The 25,851-nt window shown below is 33.5% G+C and overlaps 1 protein-coding gene across 2 annotated transcripts in view; it reads left to right on the forward strand.

Moving 5' to 3' along the window:
* LOC129217749 (beta-1,4-N-acetylgalactosaminyltransferase bre-4-like) overlaps window positions 1–25,851 on the forward strand; it is a 471,087-nt gene that overhangs the window by 55,240 nt on the left and 389,996 nt on the right. The window contains exons 1-2 of one of the 2 annotated variants that reach the window (XM_054852089.1): window positions 5,250–5,332; window positions 9,643–10,095. The exons of the other annotated variant lie outside the window; for it this stretch is intronic. Of the exons in view, the coding sequence (XP_054708064.1) occupies window positions 9,672–10,095 (424 nt within the window). The 5' untranslated portion in view covers window positions 5,250–5,332; window positions 9,643–9,671. Of the gene's footprint in view, window positions 1–5,249; window positions 5,333–9,642; window positions 10,096–25,851 lie in introns of those variants that run through there. 2 annotated transcript variants of the gene reach the window in all.

Below are 25,851 nucleotides of genomic sequence, written 5' to 3' on the forward strand. Positions count from 1 at the left end.
ACGGGAGTAATTTGCGTTTTTAACTCTAACTTTTTTAGGCTTAGCTGAAATTTAGGCACTACTTTTTTCATTAAATCTATCAATAAAAAGTGAAGGAATTGTCCCACAGTTTTCTTTTTGACACCATTGAAAAAAAGCGACATTTTTTACTCCAGAAATATCTCGACCTATGGTCGAAGAAATTAGCTTCTATCTTCAAAGGAAAAAAAGTTACAAGCGTTTTTAAATCAATTTCGAAATATGTCATTTTGATTCAGGTTGTCAACTATTTTATTTTCACGTTTCCACGGTTACGCTTTTTGAATCCATTGTTTATTTCAGGTTTTATTTCATGTTTCCATGGTTACGCTTTCAAAATCCATCTTTCGTATTTTAATTTCTTAAAAGTATTTTAACATCTGTCGTCAATGTTTGGAAGGGTAATTTTTCATGGTGTTTTTTTTTTCCTTTTATTTAAGCCTGATTGTTGAATATATGTCACTCGACACAATTTTTATTCTCAAGGTAGACCGAGCAAAGCCGGGAAACGCAGCTCTTAATATGTAAAGATGTGAAAGCTACTGTTAATGTGATCATATACCTTTATGTTTATTTGGCGAAACATTTATTATTGCCAAAGAAAAAACATCCGCTTCACTCGCAAAAGGACTGGCTTCCGGTAGCGTGGTCGCTTGGTGCGTTAGGCCCTGAGCAGTTCAATCTAGGGTTATTGTTTTAAGGCAACCGTTAATGAAATTCACTGTTTTGGCGATTTGTTTTGAAATAAAAGAAACTTTTGATTTGTTTATATCCGAGTGAAATGTACGACATTTTCTTTTTTCCTGACGATGATTTTTGAATGGTCCACGGCATGTTTTTTTTTTATTTTATTTTTTTTCGTTAGACGGATGGATTATGATAGCGTGGTTGCTGGGCAAGTTTGGCAATAAACAATAGAGTTATGGAATTATTTTTACATTGGAAAGATATTATTTGATGTCTTTTTTTTTGGTTATTTGGCGAAATATTTTATATTGCAGTAAAAAGTGCTTCACTCGCTAAATAGAGTTTTAAAGCAAATGTAAATCTAATTTAATCATTTGACGCAAAGTTTAAAATTCCACAGAAGCTTAATTTTATTTTATTTTATTTTATTTTTTTTTTTTGAAAAGGTGAGTATGCATTTTATACAAAGAACAATGATCATTTCACATCAGAGGGGGATGCGGCGTCAATTTTTTTTTAATTCAACGGACCTCCATTTAATTTTTAGCACGGGCATCGCTGTGCGGGTACTGCTAGTTAGGAAAAAAATAATACTACAATGAAAATGTTTGTGTGCATTTAGATAGGAATTTGGCTCCAGTCATCTTAAAAGACTATCAAATACATTTATGTAAAAAAAAAATGATTTCTTTGAAAATAAATGTCAATGCTGGTTAACTTTTGTGCATACTTGTTTATTGCGAGTTATGAAATTTTAAGTAAAATCGATATCGTTTCAATCAAGTGGATAAATAAATATTCATACATTTTATTTTTTTTCTGAATTAACATTAGTAATATCTCGTGCTATTGCTGATACCATTCTTGTACAGTATGGTATGCATCAATAAATAGTAGTTTAACGCTAAAATAAAGTAACAGATGAGACTAGAAAATAATTCTGTTATTTAAAAAAGTATAAGTAAAAGTAAAAGAAAAGTTTATAAAGAAAAACAAGTATGTTAGCCATGCATTACAAAAATTATTTTCCGATTGAAATTGATCATTAGATTTTCTCTTTTGCATTCCATATTTCTTAAACAGCAATTAGAAATACAATTTATACATGTCTTTCTGCTTACAATTTGTTAAAAATATTTTGGAAGCATTGGCAAAAAGTATAATACTGTGTGCGTTAAAAAGAAATGTTATTTTCTACTTAAAAGCACTTCTATTGAATAAAATACCCTGAAATACTAGTAAATTCAACATGGTTCAAAAAATTTGAATTTTGGATCCGAAAAAAAAAAAAAAAAGACATTAGGTAAACCAAAAAGCAGATTTTTCAACTGCTACTAGTATAACTTACATGCCATTGCTCATGGGTATGATTTCAGACAGTTAGTAGGTCAAAGTGATTTGTTTTTCTTTTTTTTTTTAAGCAATCACAAATGCTAATTGTTTTTACTTGACCGTACTTGATAATAACTTGATTTTCTTTTCCATACATATGATTAAGACTATTCTGGTCCGCCTCCCCCCACACCATCTAGCATCCAACCCACGACATCTAGCATCCAGCCCCTAGCAATCATTTGAGTTTCGACACCTTCAATTCAAATTACGTTTTTCGCACTTATAATTACAAAGAAAGCTAAATACTTCAACCCCAGAGAAATTAAAACCAAAATAATGTTACTTAAATTAAAACTTGAAAAAATGAATAATTGTTAATTAGCAGAAACGAAACTGGTGAACAAAAATACGATTTCAGTTCATACTCGAGAAATACGCGTTTTTATCTTTTTAATAGAGTCAATGAAATTAAAACTGATAAATATTGGAACCCTCAATAAAAACACGATATAAAGATAAAATTATAACAAAGGAACAGAAACAGAAAACTTCTCAAAACAAAATAAAGCCATATCACTCTCGTAAACTGATCAGAGAGCGATTTAAGATAAGTTCAGGTAGGTGTGAAGAAATTCTTTGAGCTTATCAAGAAAAATGAAATGAATAAAAATGAACTTTTTGACTTTTTTTTTTTTCAAATGAACGCAGTTTTCTGAATAGCTCAACATCAAAGGATCTCGACCCAAGTAGCGTGCTTCTTTTAGTTTCTCAAATTGAATTAAAATATTAGGGGAATGAGGGGCAAAGTGAAAGTGTTAAGATGACTGAGCTTTTCCAAAATGAACGAAATGGACATTTCTTTTGAAAATTGCAGTACATAAAGAAAGGACATTGTTTTTTATAATAAAACTTGCATTTAAAAATATTTTTTATTTTTGGTAGTAAAGTTGTTCCTTGAAAAAAAAGTGGAAAATTTTCACTTTTTCTTTTTGTGGGGCAAAGTGAAATATTTGCAAATGAAATATTTTCTACTCGATTATGAAACTACTTTTGAACAAATTAATGAGCAAATATGGGAAGATTGAATAAATCAAAAGATAATGAGGAGATAAACTAATTAATTAATTAATTAATTAATGCATGTGGGAAATTAAATAAGTGAAATGCAGGGTGTTTCAAAATGAATAGCGGGGGTTTTAACATGTTATAATATTTAGTACACCCCAACTTACAGCCACAAGTGATATACCAAATGACAAGAGAAACTCAAACAGTTTCACATAATAGCCTACAAGTGTTCAATGTGAGCACCATTTGTCATCGACACACGTCAAGACGATATGCGAGTTCTTCCAAAACTTTGAGTGAGTGTCTCATTAGTAATTGCTGCAACAGCTGTTTCAATCATGTTCCTTGATTCGGGAAGGTCGGTCGGCAGTGGAGGCACATACACAGGGTCCTTAATAAACCCCCCAAAGATAGAAATCACACGGCTTTAGGTCGGGTGACCGTGGAGGGCATTGGAAACAAGCCCTGTCATTAGGCCCCTTACGGCCAATCCAGCGGTCGGGTACAGTTAGGTTAAGCCAATCGCGTACCTCATTATGCCAGTGAAGCGGCGCACCATCTTGCTGAAAGATAAAGTTTTCTGTAAAACACAAAACGCTTTCTGTTCTTTAGTCGCCATATTTTGCTACAAGCACTTTCTAGCGGATTGCAGCAGAAACATTCCCACGCGCATGCGCACTGATGCCAACAAACAAAAAACTGTTTGAGTTTCTCTTTCATTTGATATATCACTTGTGGCTGTAAGTTTGGTGTAATAAATATTATAACATGTTAAAATCCCGCTATTCATTTTGAAGCACCCTGTATAATAGTGAATGAATAAGAAAATAAGTCAATGAGCGAAATAATAAGTGAATAGTTAAATGAAGGCATGTAAATAATTTAGCTAATAAATGAATACATATATGATGTGTAATAAATGATTGAATAAGTAAACGAAATAAACTATTTCACTTTGCCCCATCCACTTTGCTCCGCATGCACTAAACTGATTATGAAAAATATTAAAAATACAAATAAGCTATTAACTAAATAAATACTGCAGGCGTCTATTAGAAGATCCCAATTAACGTTTAAAATGTTAATAACAAGTACTTTATCTTTTGATATTATAATCAAAATAATTTTTTATTAACAACAAAACATCGCAATTTGAGCAGCAATTTTTGAAAATTGCTTGTATTATCCCATGCTTTGATTTTCAGAGGTAATTCTTTCTGAAGACTAGAATAGACTACATATGCACATAGTTAAAATATCATTAGGTAAGTGGCGCTAAAAGCGAAGTAAATATTTCCACATCTCACTTTGTCCCGCTATTTCACTTTGCCCCACGTTCCCCTACTATTCAGTAAAAGCTGTGGAGAAACTCGCGAGAGAATTAAGAAGAGAATTATACCCATTTTTAACTACTTTTATCCTAAAATTTAGGCATACCTTTAATTAAAAGCTGCTCCATTTGTTAAACGCAATTCAATGTTTAACAATACTTTTATCCCACGTCATAATGTGTTATTAAACTTCATTGGTTGATGTAACGCCATCATTAGGTTTTTATAGCATAGTAAGATACTTGAACTGTAAGTAACGTCGCTTACATTAGCACTAAATAAAAATACTGGTTGTAGAAAAACAAAGAGTTTTGGATTTTGGTAAATGTGATGACTATAGCTCAGTGTTAGGGACGATGCAATACAATGGTTGTTGTTGCACAGAAAATTTGACTGATTCGTAGACATATTTCTATCATAAATTAAATTTGTTAGCATCTGAAATAGGTTGCATTTGCTGAAAGGTACAGAGCTAATGCTGCTAAACCAATATGAATGGCATCAAAACGGCCGATAGGTTATCTAATTATTAAACCATCCTTACTTCTTCCAGTTTAAAAATGGTACTTTTTATATCTTTAAAAACATTGCGTTACTCTTTAAGATAATGAAAGGGGAGGAGCTTATTGTTCTATTTTTCGCATCTCTTTGAGAGCGCGACAGATTATAATATTTGATGGATAGATTAGACTCAACAACAAAGTGACGAAATCTCGTCTTTTATCTGTATCTGATGTGTGACAACGGTATCAGTTTAAACAACTCTGAATCAGGCCTATAGAATTCTGACACTTCTTTGAAAGAAAAAAGCGCGGTAGTTGATATAGAGAGAAATGTTCTGAAGAAATGCAAATCTTTGTGTTAGGCTTAAAGTGAGGAAGTTCTTTTGTCAGGTAATGTTCTTAATTGTCAATCGTATTTCTATCGCCTGGTGTTTTTCCCCTCTCTTACGCAGCATTTTAAGATATTGTTTACATAGTAGAATCGGTTTAAAAAGTTAAGTTGTTACTCCTAGTTGATATTTTGATTTCACTATCAAAATTTGATTTCTGCTAAAGCTTTTAGTTTAGTTTCGCGTGTACTTTTTATATTTTTTCGTTTGTAGTAGTACGTTTTGCTCTTAAAATACACATTTTTAAAGGTTGTTTCATTCGTTAAAAAAGGTTTTGACAGGATCCAAATATCTGTAAAGTGAAGATGTTTATCCGTCAGGTATTGTCCTTTGGTCCTACGTCTTATATTTCTTTGTCTTATACACCATAGAAGGAATAGTTTGTATAGTGGAATCGGTTTGAGGGGTTAAATTGTTACTTAGAGTTGAAATTTTTATTTTCATTATTAAAAATTTATTCCTTACTGGTTTTAAGTTTATCGGTCTCGTTAAAGCTGTATACATTTCATTTTTTTATGTTTAACGAGTAGAACTTTCTCTTAATATCAGCATTTTTTTAAATTATCATTTTACAAGTTTAAAAACGCATCGACAGATCCGAGAATATCCATGTAAGAATTTGAGTGAACCCATTCCTATTTTATGTATTGTCCAAAGTTGTCATTCGAATTTCTGCTTTTGATATGTCTTTTGCTTATGTAGCATTTTAAGCAATTTTCTTATTTGGTGGAGTTGGTTACAGGAGTCGAGCTGGTACTTCGAGATAATATTTTATTTTCGCCGTCAAAATTTGACTCTTACATCTATAATGATTAGGCTATCATGAAAGCTCATGTCTTTTGTTGTTATGAATAAATTTGTTTTCTTGGCGTAGGCCTTTTTAAAACTATTATTTTTTCAATGAAAAATGTTTTGACTTGATTCTAATCTCTGCATAAGGATTGAAGTAAAGATTCTCTTACGTCAGGTATTGTCCTAAGTTATCATTCGTATTTATGCTACTTCTAATAGGCCGTTTGTTTATGCAGCATTTTAAAATACGAGTATTTTTATTTTGTGAAATCCGTTTCAGAAGTTGAGGTTTTACTTCGAGATAAAGTTTTATTTTGGTTAAGTTTAATTTGTTCTAGTGAAAGGTGTATACATTTGATATTTCGCCATGAAATTGGCATTTCAAAAAATCACTTTCATAGTAGAGAGAGGAATGTTTTGCAAGAAACTAATCTTTTAACTAAGAACTATAATGAAGTTTTAATGTTAAATTTTATAACAACTTTATCATTGAAAACTATGATAAGCATTATCCCCCTTTGATAGTCTTTTGAAATCAGAGAGTTAATCGTTTAACAGATTTCTGTGACTATGATGTTGTTTTGACTCCGCCGACTTTAACAATGAGTTTGCTCTTTTGAGAATATTTGTTCGTCTAATATATAACTGCAATTAATTGCTTCAGCTCGTGTTTTGTTCATTGCTCGTTAGACAGTTTTATTATTTATTTATAGATTATATTGTTATTTAAAGTCAGCAAATTAACTGATAGAGCATCAGCCGAACCAAACACTGCGACCAGAGGTCTATTGTACTTATCTTCAGACAAAAATCTCTAAACAAGACCAGTAGCTGAAGAAAAATTTAGCAAGAATTGATGTAAATGTTACGAATCTCCCAAGGCTCGATTACATGCTGACAAAGGTGTTCAAATCTATAAGCAGACAAATTTTCACAATCACGTAAAATGTGTGTAAAAGTCTCCTCATTAAGGGATTACAGCACCTCAAAAATGATGAAACGATCAAAAAAATTTTTATTGCGTATTTCAAAACTAAGAACTATTCTGAATACAGGGAAAAAGTTTCATTGCTGTAGTTCAAATATTTAAAAAGTTATGAGTGGTTTTAGGCCATGCTCGCTATGTGTTCTTATGCAAAAGAAAATCTTTAAACTGCTTTTTCTCGATGATGGTAATTTTGTGTTTTCATGTCATTAGAATCCCTAAGGATTTTTTTCTATTGAAGATACAGCTTTAAAGTAATACTTTTTGCGATTGGGATAACATATTTGACAAAACTGTGCATTGGATAAGCATTTTATAAATTACTCAAATGTTTAGAGCATGTTAAACTTTTAAAAAACCAATTAAAAAAAAACATTTTTTACATAATTAATCATAGAACATTTTCTAATAAACTCATAAGCAAATGAATGCCCAGATGAATAAAATATGACAACGTATATAAAGTACAAATTGAGAATGAAAAAAGGTTAAAAAACCAGCAAACAGCTGTTTCGGCACTCTAAAATACAAGTGCCATCATCAGTGCAATTGAAAACGAAGACAGGTTCAACCCGACTAAAACACAGTCGAGGCGAACATTGGAATGAGAGACGAGTTGTAAAAGAACCTGTCTTCGTTTTCAATTGCACTGATGATGGCACTTGTATTTTAGAGTGCCGAAACAGCTGTTTGCTGGTTTGGTTTTTTAACCTTTTTTCGTTTTGAATTTGTACTTTATATACGTTGTCATATTTTATTCACTATGCAGTACAAAGTTTTCGACTACTTTTTATGAATGCCCAGATTTTTAGAGATGATTATAGTGATCGTTTAGCAAAAAAAAAAAAAAAAATTAGTTAAAAAATAAAAAAAAGTCTTAGGAATTTCAAAAAATTGAAATTTTCTTCAATTTTTTGAATTTTTTAAAAAAAAAAGGCAATATTTTTAAATTTTGAAAATAAATTATTGATTAAGAAATAAGTATGCATGTTATGGTTTCAAAGAAATATAAAATTTACTTAAATTGAAAAAAAAAGTGTTTGAATGGTACTGTGATCCCTTAACAAAGCAACCTGGTTAGGGGATTATAACGGTTAACTTAGAATTACTTATTTAATATCATTTCTATGCACTTTTACATTCTGAAAAGGATAAGTATTAATAACTAGCTGCGTGCCCGGCGTTGCACGGGGTACGTAAAAAACGAAAGAGATGTCCAATTGATGTTTTTGCATTACTCTGACATCAGTTTCTAAATCGTTAAGGAGTAAATAAATACGCGTAATGCAAGGTTTGCAAAACACCAGTAGAGCATATTTTTGGCAAAAATCTCTTTAACGTTAATCATAGTTATCAATGATACAAGTTATGAGTATTTTCAATTAGCACAAAAGATGAAAATATATGCATTATCAACTATAATATGTGCTCACGTTAAAATGAATTACATCTGATAGACTATATCTGAAATATTTATGTACAGTTACGATCATCTTTTTACATAAAATGACATACACATTTTGATTATGTGAAACTAAAGCACCAAGACTAAATAAATACCAATTAGCTTCTAATTTAATACCAAGTCATCAGATTCGAATTAAGCTTTAGTTAAAATCCTTAAAAACAATATTTTTGCTCAGCTCTGTTTTACTTAAAAAAAATTCAAACAATCTTAATTTAACATGTTCTTTTAACGATACAAACTGTGTTTCAAAAATAGAAACGGGAAGGAAAAAGAGAGTTATTACAATTCGAAAACTCACCCATGTGACGGGAAAAAGTCCAACAAAATAAACATAATTAGTCGCACATCCTAAGTGTACCAAAATATGAGGCCGGTGAATGATAAACTTACACTTCAATCAATAAACATAGCTAAAGAAACAACTTTCATATGCTGAAAAGAGTTAAGAACGTTGAATGTAAAAAATAAAAAAAGGGCAGACGATAAAATAAAGGCTATGTCCGAATAGGGCAACCAATTTTAAACTAATTTAAAATGAAATTCTAGATGGAAACTTTGTTTTAAGATTTGGACAGCAGCCAAAAAATCTCTTTTAAAACAATTATTAGAATTTTACTTGCTCACGCATATGCAAAATGGCAACAGGAAAGAAATAAAAATTCCTGAATAACGTTATGTTAATTAACGTTTTAATTAATATCTCTGATAATTAAAGTCGCACAATTACGAGATTGGTCCTATTGTTTTCTTTGGAAAATTTCGAATTGATCGGTATCTCGTTTGACTTCCGATTCGCAGTGGTTCTAGAGAAGATAGATCTTCAGACAGACAGACAGACAGACGCGAACAGATTTTAATATTATAGTGGATGGATGTTAACAGCCTAATTTGAATGAGGAATTATAAGCTTCTTAAGAATTTTAGCTTAGTTGGGAGATCTTTTCTCTTTCTAAAAAGTGCTCGGGCCATTTTTGCCTTTCATTTCTGGCAAGTTTTTTTGTAGTTTTTACGTGCTTTTCATTTTCGGGTCTCTTGCATACAAGCGTTTGTTTTCTCGTTACTTTAGAATGCTGAAGCTCTCACCAAGAACTTCCAATGACCTTTGAATCTGTGATTCGTTGTTCTTATAGAAAAATAAGGAAAGTCCTGAACAGAAGACTCGTTCGAAGAGACCACTGCTTTTTGCTTTTCATCCTCCTGTCATGGATCGGTCTCGTCTCGCTGATCATCATTCTCATGCCATCGAAACCCTTAAAGTATGATATCCGATATCAGACGTTGCTCCCTAATGATCCAACACAAATACGCAAAATTCAATCTGAATTCAATGGCGATATCGAGGCGTTGAGGAACAAAGCAAAATTCAATAAAATTCTGGATCTGTTTGTGGTTTCTCCAGAAAAAGAGTTGGACAGAGTGGCCCATTGCAAGAACTTTACCTACTTGTCAGAATTACAGTGCGACGACGACAGGATTAGAAAATTTTGTCGTAGGAAACCATGTGGGGACCCGGAATTCAGTGAGTACATTTCCTTTGTAATTTCTTAAACCCCTTCAGACCTGGTGTCCGGTATACCGGACATACACTTTAAACAACTGCTAATCATTTAATAATTGATTTAATTAGTTGATTTTTTTTGTAGTTTACTCTTTACATATAAATACTTACATACTTATTATAATCTGTGAAATAATTTTTCGTTTTGGGATTGACAACACTGACATATAAGGATTGAGAGGTAGAGAGTGGCTCATTTTTCCAACCATGGATTTTCATCTGAAAAGCGAGGTTTTTTATTGATTTATTTAAAAATGTATAATCTTTAATTAATCGTTTCAAACGCTTATATTATGTTTTACTAGCAAAAATACCCGGCGTTGCCTGGGTCAGTAATAATTATTCGAAAAAATCGTTACTTCCTTTTGTTTTCTGCTTTAAGTGAAAGAATTTAAAACACATCTTTTTGACGTGATTAAAAATCGAGTTTCTTCCTTACCCATAAAACTAAAATAGCAATAAGTATAAAGAACAAAGTAGTATTGATTTAGAAACGAAAGCACTATATTTAAGCATATACAAATTTAAAAAACATGAAATTAATCTTCTCATGTTTAAAAAGATTAAACTGTTGATACTTTTTTTTAACATGGAGTCTAAAACCTTCTCTGTATGGCTAATGAAGTACGAAGTGATTAAAAAAAGTAGCTGCGCTCGTAATCCCCTTATACTTGCTTTAGTTATTTCGGGAAATTTCAATCATTGTGGCTCTTGGTGCGATTTTACCGAATTTGCGAAAGTCGTTTCGGGGTACCTTCGATGATGCTCCCCCATTCTTTCCTTACTTTGTAAAACGATATGATATTAATTTTCGTTACAGAGATATCGTCGCCAGATGCTGAGATATTTTTGGTCACCATAAAATGGCGCTAAACAGTTTCATCCGAAATGTTACCAAAATAAGTAATAAAATTTGGTGATTGTTTGAAATTGTGCAAAAAGGAAAATTAATGGAAGTTTTTGTGCTGTTTATGGATTTGCCTATTTTAATTGCTGGATTATTTAACACAGTAAAAAAAGTCTTTTGAAAATTCTTTGATTGGCGATATTTTGTTTACATGGTGAAAGCTGAGAAACATTATGACGTAGTCTTCGGCTTCAAAAACAGCAACGTTGGAAAAAACTGCCAAATGCATCAGCTACGGAAATCTTTCTGCAAAAATTTTGGCGATCTGCTGGTTGTTTGGATAATGAGTAAGTGTTCAATCAGCATAAATAATAATAAAAACCATTAATTACATTAAAGTTCCGTTTAAATGTAAAATCATCAGCCAAATCATGTATTATTTGCCAATTTTGTGCAAAAATCTTACTTCAAGATTTGACTTGAGAAAAGCCTTGAACAATCACGAAAAGCAAAGAAAGTCAACAATACAACAATTGTCGCTATCGACAGGGAGTTGAGATGATACACTAAATACTGTATTGAGTTGAGGAAAGCCTTCGAACATGGATCTAAAAAGCTCATAACTCGTTTTTTATTCTACTTAGAAATTTCGAACAGGTGCCATCTTCAGCAGAAAAATCAGAGCTTTCGATGGACATATAATGTAGATATGTGCAAGTATTTTTTCATCCCAATATTAGAGAATTTATACAAAAATTGTGTTTTATTGCACCCCTAAGGGGGTTTTGCCCCCCATAACGGGACGAAAACTACCCTATGTGTTATTCTGATGCATAAGCTATATTATTGTAAAGTTTCATCAAAATCCGTTCAGTAGTTTTTGCGTGAAAGAGTAACAAACATCCATCCATACATCCATACATCCATACATCCATACAGACAAACTTTCGCATATATAATATTAGTAAGATAATTGTTTGTAGAACATTTTATAATGAAGTTTGTTCGGTATTTTATCGTTTTTGTATATGAAATATTGATTTCAAAAATATAAGTCCGGAATATTGGACGTGCCATAACTCTTTAAATTTTTCTCCTACAAACTCAAAATTTTGTCTATAATATGCCCTTTACCATAGTACACTGTGTACCAAGTATCAACATTTTTGGTCTAATATTTCATAATTCCGACTGAAGGGGTTAAAAAAATAAATAAATGGGGTCAGTTGGGAGTAAAATGAAACATGGAGTGAATGGAAATAGAAAATCTATTGCCACACTTGTGTTAGTTTTTGAAATTAAACTGTTGGTGAGTGAAATACTTGTCGTGTGAAAGAGAACTAAAATCATTTATTTATGAATTTCACCTTCCGAGGTAATTTTGAGGTGCAATATAGGTATTTCCGCTTATCTCACGCATACAGTACCCTGAGAATAATGAAAACAATGAAAACAACTGAGTTTTTAATTTTTTATATTTTTCGGAATGTAATCTTTATGCGAATGACTTTTGTGTGTATTTAACATTAATTCAGTGCAAAAAATTTATCTTTTGTATGATTTTTATTTCTTAAACGACGTCAAATTACATTTGGAGGATTCAGCGGGTTGCATGTGATCTTCGAGCAATGAATTATTGTTAGTTTCTTCTTAAGCATCTCAACTACTTAATTGCGTATGGTTCCGATTATCTACTTACCAACATCAATCTAATAGGGAAATGAATGAGGTGTTTCCTTTTACCTTCCAGTCTCTGTGGGTAAATGTAAACATGATTTCCTTCGCTAACAAACAGTTATAAATGAAATACACCGCCAGCTCAGTCAATTCCAGCCGAGGACAGAGTTTCGTGCTTATTAGCACTCATCAGCCTGGCACAGGAGGGACTGAGCTTTAGGTGGAAAACCTCTTAAGGAAGCCAAGAGTGCCAAACAAATTGATAGCAAATACAGAATATACTTGGCTACAATATTTGAGTTGAACCGAACCATTGCTTCGCTCACTCGTCTGGTCTGTGCTAATTCTGTATTAGCTACCAGTTTGTTTGGCACTCTTGGCTTCCTTAAGGGGTTTTCCACCTCCAGCTCAGTCACTCCTATGCAGGGCTGATGAGTGCTAATAAGCACAAAACTGCAGTCCTCGGCTGGATTGACTGAGCTGGCGGTGTATTTTAACCTTAGCCCTGGCTATAGGGCGGTAACTTACTGAATAATACAGTTATAAAGTCAAGTTTTTGACACCCAGTTACTGACTGGGATACTACTGATCTGGTCTGACTACTACACCCAGAGAGGACCAAAAAAAAAAAAAAAAAAAAAGCACATTTTTATGCCTCAATTTTTCCGAAAGGTAGGGAAGAATCTAAGGTTTAAACAGTGAAATTATGTTTCCCTTTACCCCCACTGACACCACAAAGTGCAAAAATTCTCATGATTACTTTGATGGCTTGATACATAAGCAACTCCGGTATCTACCAATTTAATTGGTTCATCGGTTTCAAATGTCATATCAAGACACGGCAAATGGGTCATTCAGACCTCCACTACTTTGACATGATATCGAAGGCAAGGGGGTCTCGTACCCAAGCTAACAGCCAATATCTGACTCATGGATTTTACGAGCCAATATTTCGCATGTGCTTGGTGAATAATTGGCTGCTTCTGGCCGCAAATTTTGATAGCCGGCTGTTGTGTATGATTAGCAATATGCTGGACCTCTAGCTATTGGAAAAATCTAGTTATCGACATCCTACAACTGCATGGTAACCCTACTATTAACCACCATGTTGGATCAAAGTTACATGGAAACTATAGTGTACCTCTATTAAAGTTAGCTCCCCGATAACAAACAGCGCGACGCTGCGACTACCGTCGCAGATTATTAAGGAGGTCTGTGGACTATTTCTGGATTGATTTTTTTCCTCCAACTTTCTGCACGAATTTCTCACATTTGAAGCATAGAAATACAGTTCAGAGTGAAATAGAAAAAAGTAAAAAGAAAGAAAGACTCCTAAATCTACGCTAGATCCCTCAATGGTTAAAAGGTCAAAAGCACTTGCCCCTGTAGCTACCCGTGCCCCACTTTTATGTTTTATTTTTAACCTTTTTAGCCTTCGTAACTTCTAATTTTTCAGTACAGTGTTTTATTTTCAAGCATTCCTTTTTGATGATTCATAGAAAAGGGTTGCGACTATTCTAATGCTGCTTACTATTCTAATGCTTGCAGACTAATTTTGGGTTTTTTAGTCTCGGTCGCACTCTATTGGGAACAATTCTGCTACCGAAGTTTACTATGACTAAGACAATGATTTTCTCTTTTGGGGTTAATATGAAAGGATAATGAGTTCAGCTGCTTTCGTAATAATTTTGTAAAAGGATTCCAACTCAAATCCGCTCAAATAACACGACCTGCTTCAATTGAACTCCACAGAAAGAGGTAAACATTGTCAAGATAATAGCACAACTTATCAGAACCACGTTATCTTTTTGGTAATCTTATTCCTTATTTTGTCATTTTAATAGACTTGTAAATAAATCAACTGCGTGTCTCACTTTAGTATTTCAAAAAAAAAAAAAAAACATCGACGGTTTAAATTTGTGTATTTATCTATTTTTTTCTGAAACATAAACTATAGAAACATATGATTCACTAATATATATATATATATATATATATATATATATATATATATATTTTTTTTTTTGAAATATCTAGTTAAAAAATTATATAGTAAACTATACTGTAGCATTGAATGGATTTGTTACAAAATTATTAATGCGCCGAATCAACTGCCAAACAGAATTATAACTCACTTTATGAGATTTAAAATTTTATTGTCGTGTTTTCTATCTCGTCCAGTTTAATAACGTTGGTTTGTTAGAACCCAAATCAATTTAATATTGCTCAACTCTTTATGCACTAAGCTCGGTAGCAGCTATTTGTATGCAATCAATTAATGCTAATTTGGCATTACACAGCAAGTCTTCCTACTTTAATTTAAAAACTCTACTACTAAATGAACAAAGCAATGTGTTTGATGTGTACGGTTTACACAAATACTGTCTTACACAAATCAGAAAGGGTTGCAGAAACTTCTACTTCGTTTTCTCCTTACTAATAATTTATGTCTGAATCAGATTAGATCCCTGGTTTCATTCGGCTTCATGCCCTCTAATTCATAGTTAGGTTTTTTCAGGCAAGCTTGTTAGTTTAAAATAACACAACTGAGAAGTTTTCAAAAACTAACTCATAGAAAATTACTCAAAACAAAAATCAAAGTAAAATCTATGCAATCCATTTAAATATAAATCCAAAATACTTTTTCTTTTTCAACGCGTGAAGTTTTGAAGTCATTTCATTGTCTACATTTGTTTACATCAAGTTAATGGGTTATGAATGCTCAGATTTATAAAAAATATATATATATTCTCTTCTCTGCCTCAGCTTTCTGAGAAAATTGCGACGGACATTACCCATCAAACTTGGGGACAGAATTCACGGAGGAGGCATGCCACTCACCATCTCACGAGCTTTTGGGAGACTTGTCATAAAAATAAATCTGCCTACCCCCCCCCCCCCCGTTACACCCCCATTACGTTGGAGAAGTGACAAAAGCGCCTAAAAGAGGGGCGCGAACGACACTTTATTAATTGCCTCCTCGCCAGCTGACGGTGAGGAAAAGACCTCTTTTATGGGTGGCGACTCTTCAGAGGGAAGCTGGAAGAAGTCAGCCCAATCATTTACTTTTTTGTCGTTGGGAATTTTATTACCTGAAGACACGCGCCTCTGGTGTCCCTTGCGGATGAACAACTTTGCTAAGAAATGGGACTTAGGATTCATCTGGGAGAGTGCGTGTGAGTAGGACATTCTCAGTAAATGCATGAATTAACTACTTCAATCAAAACTGACTAGAACTTTACGATTTTTCTGTAAACTGAGTGTTTTATGAACTTAGGATAAAATGAAGTATCTGACTACTGCTATTTTTGAATAGTTATAGCTTGAATTGGTAACCACATTTATAGGTAAAAAACTTCTCTACTTACAATTTCCTCCAAGGTAGGAGAGAGAACCGCGGGGGACAGAGCCCCCTAGTGTGCACCTGCACATGTAGAGAGACCAAACGCATAGAGAGACCGAAAAAAAAACTTCAATCTTACGGCCTGTAAAAGTTTTAGGCACCAGATAAATTAGGTCATAGAGTTTATACTAAAACTCAGCATTAAATATCTTATGAAAGCTTCTTGAGCGAAACCGTGAGAGATCTAAAGGTGAAGCAAGTTCAATGTTGGACAGATACGTCTACAACGTTTTATACACCGGTTTTCAAAAGTAGTTAAAAATTACAGAACGCTGTCGTGGAGTGTCTTTTAATTGGTGTTTGTATGTATGATTATTGAACAGAGAGGTCAGATCTCAATGCAATGGCTTCGATGTGGTTACTTTCACAGTTGCTATTTTATGCAATCGAAAGGTCATATTACTGCTGTACTACTAGGTAGCAGTATCGAACCCATTGCATGGATATTTGACCTGTGCTCAATAAGCAATTTCATACACCAATTAAAAAAGATTTGTCTACAGCGCTCTCTGACGGAAACTATTTTCGAAAACTGGTGTACAAAAAAGTCCAGACCTGCTTGTGAAACATAGTACTTGTTTCACCTTCATATCTCACTCGGTTTTGCTGTTACGTCATTTGAAAGTACAGAAGTTCTTTCTCAAACACCCTGCGCGCACACACACACACACACACACATATATATATATATATATATTATATACATATATATGTGCGCGCAGAACGAGAGAGTACAGAGAAAGAATTTCCATACTTTCAAACGAAATAACAGCAAAACAGAGTGAGACATGAAGGTGAAACAAGTACTATGTTTCACAAGCAAGTCTGGACATTTTTGTACACCAGTTTTCGTAAATAGTTTCATCAGAGAGCGCAGTAGACAAATCTTTTTGATGGTAAACATATTGGTGTAACTCCATTTATTTCTAAAAGTACAGGGTTGTTTTTACTGAAGTTTCCTTGTTTATGCCTGCGTAAAGCTCGTTCGAACAGACGACTGTGATTGAAACATAACATTTAAGTTATATGAATTACGGGGAGAGAAAATCTGCAATGAATAATAACATTTCAAATTTTACCGCCAGGGGAGCAAAGGGCATAGGAAGAAAAAGGAAAACAAAACCACAAATTGGGAACGATACACTGTATTTAATCAAATCATTTGCTCTATGCGCATTCAACTGATAAGAAGCACTTATCATGCAAATAAGAGTGTGTAAAAAAAGAAAGCTGCAAATTCAGAGCGCTGTAAACATCCAATAGAATCGCTTGCTGCCCTGCCTTTCGATAACAAACATTCAGATTTACTGATAAAATTATTTAATCGAAACTGGCAGTAATTTATCAATTTAACTACGTGAAGGTTGAACTACTTGAAAGGCTTATGAAAAGATCATGTTTCACTTCAATCTTTGAAAAGAATGATTTGTAAAATAATTCTGCTGGTTCTAAACTCGCTTGAACATGGGATTGACGCAGATGGAATGCATATCGAACGAATTCTGTGATTATAGGAATAGGTATATTAGGATGTATCGAAAAAAAAACTTTTTTCCGAAATCCAATTTGTCAAGTTGATAAACATTGCCCCTAACGACTCACATCTTACATAAAAAAAATTATCTTAATCAAAAAATATTTAGGTGTCCCGCACGAGGCCTAAAAATTTGCAATTTTCTTCAAAAAATCAATTTTTTTCTAAAAAAAATTTTGAATAACAGAAAAAATGTTAAAATATTTTCATGGTGAAAATTGTAAGTAAAATAGCCGGGAACTATCGTCAAAAAAAAAAAGTTTTTGTTCTCATGCGGCATTTACGTTCCAGCATAGTGCACAAGAATAGGGATTTTTTAAAAGTTCAGGTTAAAATTTTCAATATAGAAGCTTTTATTTATTTATTATTATTATTAATTTTTTTTTGCAAATGTTGGTTAAAAAATACCTTTGCTAATAAAGAATTTTTGATACATATATTTCTGTTTATAGATAAAAATTATTTGAATTTATTTTCTGATTATATTGTAATATTAGTTTTGTGAAGTTTTTAAAAAAAGTTAATGGTTATAAAACAATCTTGCAATAATCGTTTTCATTTTATTACATAGAAGTATGTTATTACAAGAAATAATCATAAAAACCTAAACACCAAAACATATGTAGAATAATATTTGTATTATCATATAATATCAAGCTTTTTCCATATTACTGTTTTTTACAGTTTTAAAAGGATGCGTGAGTTTTGCTGGAGGATTTTTCAATACCCCATATGTAGAGCACTACAAAGTCACATAATAATAAGCAACTATCTTTTGGCACACAAAAGAGTGTGCCCTATTCTTCGTATGGGATAGTAAGGGATTTTTGCCCCAAAAATAATGCGATTGATGAAAACGTGGGCTATGGCTACACCATATGTAGAGCACTACAAAGTCACATAATAATAAGCAACTATCTTTTGGCACACAAAAGAGTGTGCCCTTCTCTTTGTATGGGATAGTAAGGGATTTTTGCCCCAAAAATAATGCGATTGATGAAAACGTGGGCTATGGCTACACCATATGTAGAGCACTACAAAGTCACATAATAATAAGCAACTATCTTTTGGCACACAAAAGAGTGTGCCCTTCTCTTCGTATGGGATAGTAAGGGATTTTTGCCCCAAAAATAATGCGATTGATGAAAACGTGGGCTATGGCTCCGCAGCAGTTAGTTTTACAGAGTTTAAACAACTGTAGACATTTAGCAAATGATCTCCACAAAGCTCATGACCTTCTAATTATTTTCCTAATGTTTTTCTTTTCTTATGGGAGTCATGCTTGGATTTTACTCCGGAACTGCAAATTTTGGACAAATACGATGTTTTGATTTGTGTCCTGCTGTACCAAATTTAACTGCATTAACGTTGGTCATTGTATCAGTGTATTTGATTCATTACAGCAGGGAGTGAACGGTAATTGGTTTCACCAAATCACAGTCTCAGTAGAAATTTTTATATAATTTTGCTGATTTCACCTCTCACTTAAAAGAGACATTCAAAAACTTGAGCCGCTTAACGTGTTGCGAATCATCCTGTGTTTCATCCAAGTTTCTGTCGCCTCTTTGCCGAATATTGCAGATAAGTCAGCTAATTCATCCAACATACTTTTCCAGGTACCACCCACATTTGAGGACTACTTTATCAAAAGGGAACATATCCATTTGCCAAAAATGTTCAGGAAGTGAGAAAAACGAATTAGGGTAAGAGCAAAATAGTTTTATCAACTTCTCTGGGTACAGAGTTGAGCACGAAATCACAGCAAATCGCGGCCCAGAGTCAGAAATGTTTGTGTAAAAAAAAAACAATTACATATTGCCATCTTAATTTTGGATATGTGCCATTTTGAACGAAAACCTGGATGTTGAAAATTCCAATTTTACTAAATATCTAATATTTCACCTTCTCATATTATCTTATCGAAGTACATGAACCTAAAAGTAGATTAAAAGTTGAGGATTTTCGACATGTGTTCCTTAGGATCTAAAAGTTAGGATCTAAAACCATTTAGGTCTGGATGAACCCTCAATTCCAGTAGATAGCGTTCTATCATTGACCACTTTTTTGTTTATTGATTCCCCTGAAATGACAGTCTTACTAGTAAGTTACCTCAGTACAGTTAAGTTACCGGATCCAGTTCCACCTTGTCACAATAAAGCCTTTCCCTACATGTGAAACACTACCAAAACATATTATCAAACTATCATGTCGTCGAGCGAGTTTCATTGTTGATGACAACAGGAGCGTTACTCAATCACTGGCTAATATATGAGGATAGGTGCGTAATAGTAATTCAATTATTTTTATGAATATAGACGCTTATTTTGTACATATGACGCAGAACGTGAACAAAATTACTAAGATAAGCATTGATAGTTAGCGGGATAAAAAGGCAAAATTAGTTGGTTGTGCAAAAGTAATCATCTTTTAATCACGTTTTTTAAAATGCTCAATGATTATGTCCAACTGACAAATCGGATCCTGATTATTAACAATATGTACAGGAATCATTACCTGTAAAACAACATGTATAATCATGGGTAATCAGTGTACTACAATCTCACGTATAATCATGTCTCTGATCCAACTCATCATGTGAACAAGAAGTTCCATCCATATCTAAACGAGCCTACTTTCCCGTATACCCATATTTACTTCCTAGTACCTGATCAATGTTCTCAAAAATAGCTAAAATCGCAAATTGTTTCAAACATATTTTTTTAATATCTTAAACAGATTTCTAGGAATAAAATATTCCTCACTCATCTAAAAAAAAAAAAAAAACCGAACAAATAAAATAGCAGCAGCGTTTTAAACAAAGCGACTAATACATTTTTTTCCATTAAAAAAATTCTTTAACAGCTTTCAAAACGAAAAAGTAATAATTAAAACTGATAAGCTCATTAAAATAAATGCATCATATCAAAAAAAAAAAAAAAAAGTTTCTTTTTCCCCTGTTGCAAAAAACAATTTTTAAATGAATTTATGCACTTACCAAAATAAATAAAAACAATAAAATGCCAACTTAAAAAAATAATTTTCACCGTCAAAAAAAAAAAAAAAAAATCGTCTGCGCATATCTTTACGTAGAACCATAAATGACTTCGAGTTTATTCGCTGAAAACTGAATACCTAAATTAAAACTTTAGCGTGAAAAACTTTAGCGTGAAAATAAAAACTAGTCATATCAACAATAAGTATTTCACGGTTAAAACCATAGCTGTGGAGTCGGAGACAATCTCATTTTGAGATAAAGAAGTCGGAGTCGAATATCCAAGAATCGGAGTCAGTCATTTGTCCTCCGTGTATAAATTTTTGCCAACGCTGCGAAGTCAGAGTCGAAGTCGGGGAGTCGGAGTCCGATTAATTGTCTGGCACAGGAGTCAGAGTCGGAATCAGGTGCCCCTAAATTGTCGGAATCTGGAGTTTGGCGTCAAGAGCTATTTCCAACAAAATTTGTTTGAAGTAAATCCGCCTTCAAGTACGGAATCTTCATTGACTTTCAGTTACCCAGTAGGCGCTAATGTAAAGGGATTTGAACTGTTCAAGATTGAACAAAACATAGTTCAAATCAAAAAGTGAAATATGGCAATGAGGTGTCCTCGCCGAGATCTTCGAACAAAAAAAAAGTTTGTTCGAATCGGAATATCCATTCAAAAGTTATTAGGGGGGGGGGCAGACCGACAGACAGACCAACAGACATTTTCCCCCATCTCAATACCCTACTTTCCAATTTTTAATTTTTCGATATTTATTTAATTATTTTATTTATTTTTGACTTTTTTTTTTTTTTTTCCGCGATATTTTAAAGATGCATTAAGCCTTCTTTCATGCTTTTTTCTTCTTTTTCTGACTTTTACTGGGAAAGTAGGCTAAAAACGGATTTTATGTTAAGTCACACAATAAATGTTCCTCCGTTTGCCAAAAACCTTGACCTTGTACGATTGACCCAGTTTAAGCGAAACACATTTTTGGCTTCGAGATTGGCACGGTGCCGTTCTCTTTTCAAAAATCTTGACGATCTTACATAGAAAGATAAATTTCTTTCACATTTGTCTGCGAAAGCGTAGTTAAGAGGGAAGTTGACGGCACGCGAAGCCGAATACATTTGAAACGAATTGCGTGTGGCGCTTGTCACTCACTCCGTACTTTTAGACTTCCGTTTTGTTTTGTGAAGAATAACAGTTGGAAGGACAGAGATTTTGAAGAGTAACCGCGAGGAAGAAATGGACATAAACTGGTAAAACTCTGAGTTGCTTACGCAAAACTGCTTGCCATGTCTTATTTTAAAAAAGTCCAGAAATTATGCAGTTGAGGCTTTTTTTATTTCAATATACTTATTCATTTGAGGCAGTAAGAAGCAAAGGGATGCAAGTGGCAACCTTAAAAATTTGGAGATAACCAGTATAAATAGTAGGAAAACCTGTCCTCTGTCTTGGGGAAAGAGATAGGACAAGTAGCCCTGGTAGGTGATGCTGTATAGCATGATTTAGAAACAAAATTCAGTGAAAGCCTACCTAGGCTTAACACGCTTAAACTTAAAACGCGTTTTACCCAAAACTTAAAAATGTCCACTTACATCCCTTTGCTTCTCACTGCCTCATGTAGTAATAAGTAAAAAAAAAACAGAAAATATTTTATTACAAATAAAAAATAATTTTAACACAAGTTCATTTTTAAAATACAGTGTTGTCTCTTAATGAACTGTACGAACGAATTTCTGATTTAATTATTTTGAAAAATGCAAGGTAGCTTAAAAACTGTTTCAATTTGTCCCATATAAACTTCATACACTGTAAGAATTGGAGAATTATGAGCTTTGAGAGAGGTTTCTGTAAGTCCCCACTCCCAGTCCTAACAAAAAAACTTCAGGCCCTGTGGGTGAGGGAATGATGACACGTCTTGAGGAGAGTCATACTTCTTAAGAAAAATGTTATGTAAGATAGAAAAAGACTTAGAACAATTACAGGAACTTGTATACAAAATTGGGTTACTTTTTTTATTCAATCATTGATAGCTATAGTCTCCCTAGTGTTTTTAAATACATACATTTAAAGTCTGCAAAATCTTTTGCGATTAGTTTGAGCATTCGGTTGCAAGAATATTTAACAAAGAGGACAGGTAAGCGGCACAATATGTGCTTAAAAAATTTGTTCTGATCTTACGTCAGTTATGTGCAAAAAAAGAACGTGTGGAGCATTAAAAAGCTTTAGTGTTAAATCTTTCGTTTTAACGAATCAGGTGTTATTTTTATTGTTTTTCTGTTTCTAAATACTCTGCAGAAACAAGAAAAATGGAAGCAAAAATCAATCAGAATTAGCGAGGAAATCTCTTTATTTAAATGATTTGTTTCAATCCATGGAAACATTGAATAACTATTAACTATACAAAACCATTGAATTCCATTAAAAACTATGTTTTACTGAGTATCATCACAAATTGATAAAATTCATGAAGAAAATTTCAAAACATGATTAAACCTGGGAAAATGATCATTATAACTTCATCAAAAGGTCGACGACGTAATTAACTACTTTCAGGGAAAAGTTTTTTTTTCTTTTGAAAACACCTCCAATAATTGTTAACCATCCGTTGATCCCATAAATGTGTTATGGGTTGACTTTGTAATGAGAAAAAGACAAGAGAAAACCCGGCGGAGGAAAAATTTAATTACTTAAAGCACTCCACCCAAAAACAGAGAATGGCTCTTAATGAACTACGGGCTCTCCGGAAATGGGGGGATGTTTTTAATTTCACGGCATGTTCATTCATTAACGATGATATTAATGATTTCCAGCCAATACTCTCGAGTTGTTATAATGAAACTCCTGCACCCTTTTCTTACGCTGTTGTTACTTGAACGTGTGAAGGTTTTGGTGTAGAATCGTTCGATCTGGTAATATTTTGGGAGGAATGGTCTTCTATGAATGAGGATTTTAATTAAGAATCGTTTGGCATGTACCTATTTTTAAGGCAAACAAAAAAAATGAAAATAATCAAGGAAACTTATCTCTACAAAGTATAAAATGAAGTCTCCAAAAAGCGTCTGTGTGTTTGAACCCTCAAAACTCGAGAACTACCCGGTCGATTTCGCTGAAATTTTCACAAATTGTTTCTTTCAGTCCTGAAAAGGTTTGCAGACCGGTTCGAAAAACAATCGATGCATAGTTCTTTTTTTATTCCAATTTAAGCCTAATTTTCACATAAATTCTCAAATATGTAGGTGAAAAATTACTTGCACATTGTAACATTACATATCGTTGGAAAGGGTGGAATTTTCCGTGTTCTACGTAATTTGTTTCAACGCTCTAACTTAATTACGGCGGGAGTTATTAGCGTTTTTACTTCGAATTATTTTAGGCTTAGCTGTAATTTAGGCACTACTTTCTTCATTAAATAAATCAATAAAAAGTGAAGGAATTGTCCCACAGCTTTTTTCTTGACGCCATTGGAAAAAGCGACCTTTTTTACTTCAGATCTAACTCGACCTATGGTCGAAAAAATAAGCTTTTATCTCGAAAGGAAAAAAAAATAACAAGCCCTTTTTAGTCAAGTTTAAGAAATCCCGATTCCATTCAAATTGTGAACCATTTTCTTTCGCATTTGAATTCCTTAAACTTATTTTATTTTGTGTTTCCATGGTTACGCTTTTCAAATCCATCTTTCTGATTTAATTTCTTAAAAGTATTTTAATATCTGTCGTCGTTGTTTGGAAGGGAAATCATGATATATTTATTTATTTATTACGCCAGATTGTTGAATATACGTCACTTGACACAATTGTTATTTTCAAGGTGGACCGGGCGAAGACGGGCAATGCAGCTAGTTTATTTTAAGAAACTAATTTTATTTAAAAAAAAAACTAATTTGAATTTTGACATCTTGAATTCAAATTATGTTTTTCGCAATCACGAGTGTGTGTATGTACTGTTTGACTACAGATTGTATGGAATTGGCAAACATCCAATTAAGGCGACTCCATCTGAATGAGGGGAAAAATAAAAATTTTATGCGCGTGTTCCTCTCATTTGAATGAGACTCTGCTTAATTTAGAGGCTAACATACATCTGCAAAATCTGACATCCCTGAAAACTAATAGATGCTTCCATTTCCCCGTGTAAACCGGATGTTTGCCTTTCCATACAATCCGTGGTTAGACAGTAGGCGTGTGTGTTTGTGTGTGGGGGTATGTGTGTTTGTGTCTGTGTGCTGGCATAAGTGTGTGGGTAGTTGTGTGTATGAATGTGTGTGTGGGGGAGGGAGTATGTGTATGTGTGTAGGCATATGTGTTTGTGTCCGTGTGCAGGCACGAATGTGTGAATAGTTGTGTGTAAGTGTAGCTGTCTGTATGTATGCGTGTGTGTATGTGTTTGTGTATGTGTGTGTATGTGTTTGTGTGTGTATATGTGTGCGTGTGTGTGTGTGTAGTTGTGTATGTTTGCGCGTGTGTGTAGGACATGGATGCAACCTGGAGACGGCTTTCGCTAGAGGAGCAGCATCGTGAGGAGCCGGTCGACGGTGATGGTGCGGAGGGTGGCGGTGGGAAAATAAAATCATAGCACGCCAAAAACAGTCAAATAAAAGCAATAAGCAAACGTGAATGCTCAAAAAAAAAATCGTTATCAGTTATACATAATTTATGTTGTTACCTATCCCCCTGGTGTAGGAAAGCTTACTCCAGGTTCAAAAGGTCCGGACGAGCGAGATCCTCGAAAATGAGATCCTACTCATCGCACAGATGCCTCAATGAGAAGCTAGTACAATAAACAGCAAATTATAAGGCTAAAAAAAGCACTTTTTTTTTAACCCAAGAAAGATGGGGAGACCAGAATAATTTCGTACTTCTTTATCTTTACTAATAATAAAGCTGAAAGTCTCTCTGTCCGGAGGATGTCTAGATGTCTGGATGTCTGTAGGATGTCTGTGACGCGCATAGCGCCTAGACCGTTCGGCCGATTTTCAGGAAATTTGGCACGAAGTTAGTTTGTAGCATGAAGGTGTGCACCTCGAAGCGATTTTTCGAAAATTCGATTTTGTTCTTTTTCTATTCCAATTTTAAGCCCATTTTTCCACAGAAATTTAATAAAATGGGAAAGAATCTTTATCTTCTTTATCTTCTTCACTAATAATAAAGCTGAAAGTCTCTCTGTCCGGAGGATGTCTGGATGTCTGTAGGATGTCTGTGACGCGCATAGCGCCTAAACCGTTCTGCCGATTTTCATGAAATTTGGCACAAAGTTAGTATGTAGCATGGGG

Source organism: Uloborus diversus, chromosome 2 (genome assembly GCF_026930045.1).
Source record: "Uloborus diversus isolate 005 chromosome 2, Udiv.v.3.1, whole genome shotgun sequence".
NCBI lineage: Eukaryota > Metazoa > Arthropoda > Arachnida > Araneae > Uloboridae > Uloborus > Uloborus diversus.